The sequence below is a fragment of the Aptenodytes forsteri genome, unplaced genomic scaffold (assembly GCF_000699145.1).
Source record: "Aptenodytes forsteri isolate BGI_AS27 unplaced genomic scaffold, ASM69914v1 Scaffold257, whole genome shotgun sequence".
NCBI lineage: Eukaryota > Metazoa > Chordata > Aves > Sphenisciformes > Spheniscidae > Aptenodytes > Aptenodytes forsteri.
Genome location: NW_008795194.1, coordinates 6,830,695 through 6,830,975, shown reverse-complemented (window position 1 = coordinate 6,830,975; position 281 = coordinate 6,830,695). Strand labels below are relative to the sequence as shown.

At 66.2% G+C, this 281-nt stretch overlaps 1 protein-coding gene across 1 annotated transcript in view; it reads left to right on the top strand.

Annotated features, from left to right (window-relative positions):
• The window catches only part of FZD8 (frizzled class receptor 8), a 2,617-nt gene continuing 2,336 nt past the window's right edge, over nt 1-281 (top strand). Inside the window, exon 1 of the mRNA XM_019471877.1 lies at nt 1-281. Within this exon, the coding sequence (XP_019327422.1) occupies nt 8-281 (274 nt within the window). The 5' untranslated portion in view covers nt 1-7.

Genomic DNA, 281 nt, shown 5'->3' with positions numbered 1-281 from the left:
GGTGCCGATGTGCAAGGGCATCGGCTACAACCTCACCTACATGCCCAACCAGTTCAACCACGACACGCAGGACGAGGCCGGGCTGGAGGTGCACCAGTTCTGGCCGCTGGTGGAGATCCAGTGCTCCAGCGACCTGCGCTTCTTCCTCTGCAGCATGTACACCCCCATCTGCCTGGAGGACTACAAGAAGCCGCTGCCGCCCTGCCGCAGCGTCTGCGAGCGGGCCAAGGCCGGCTGCGCCCCGCTCATGCGCCAGTACGGCTTCGCCTGGCCCGACAGGA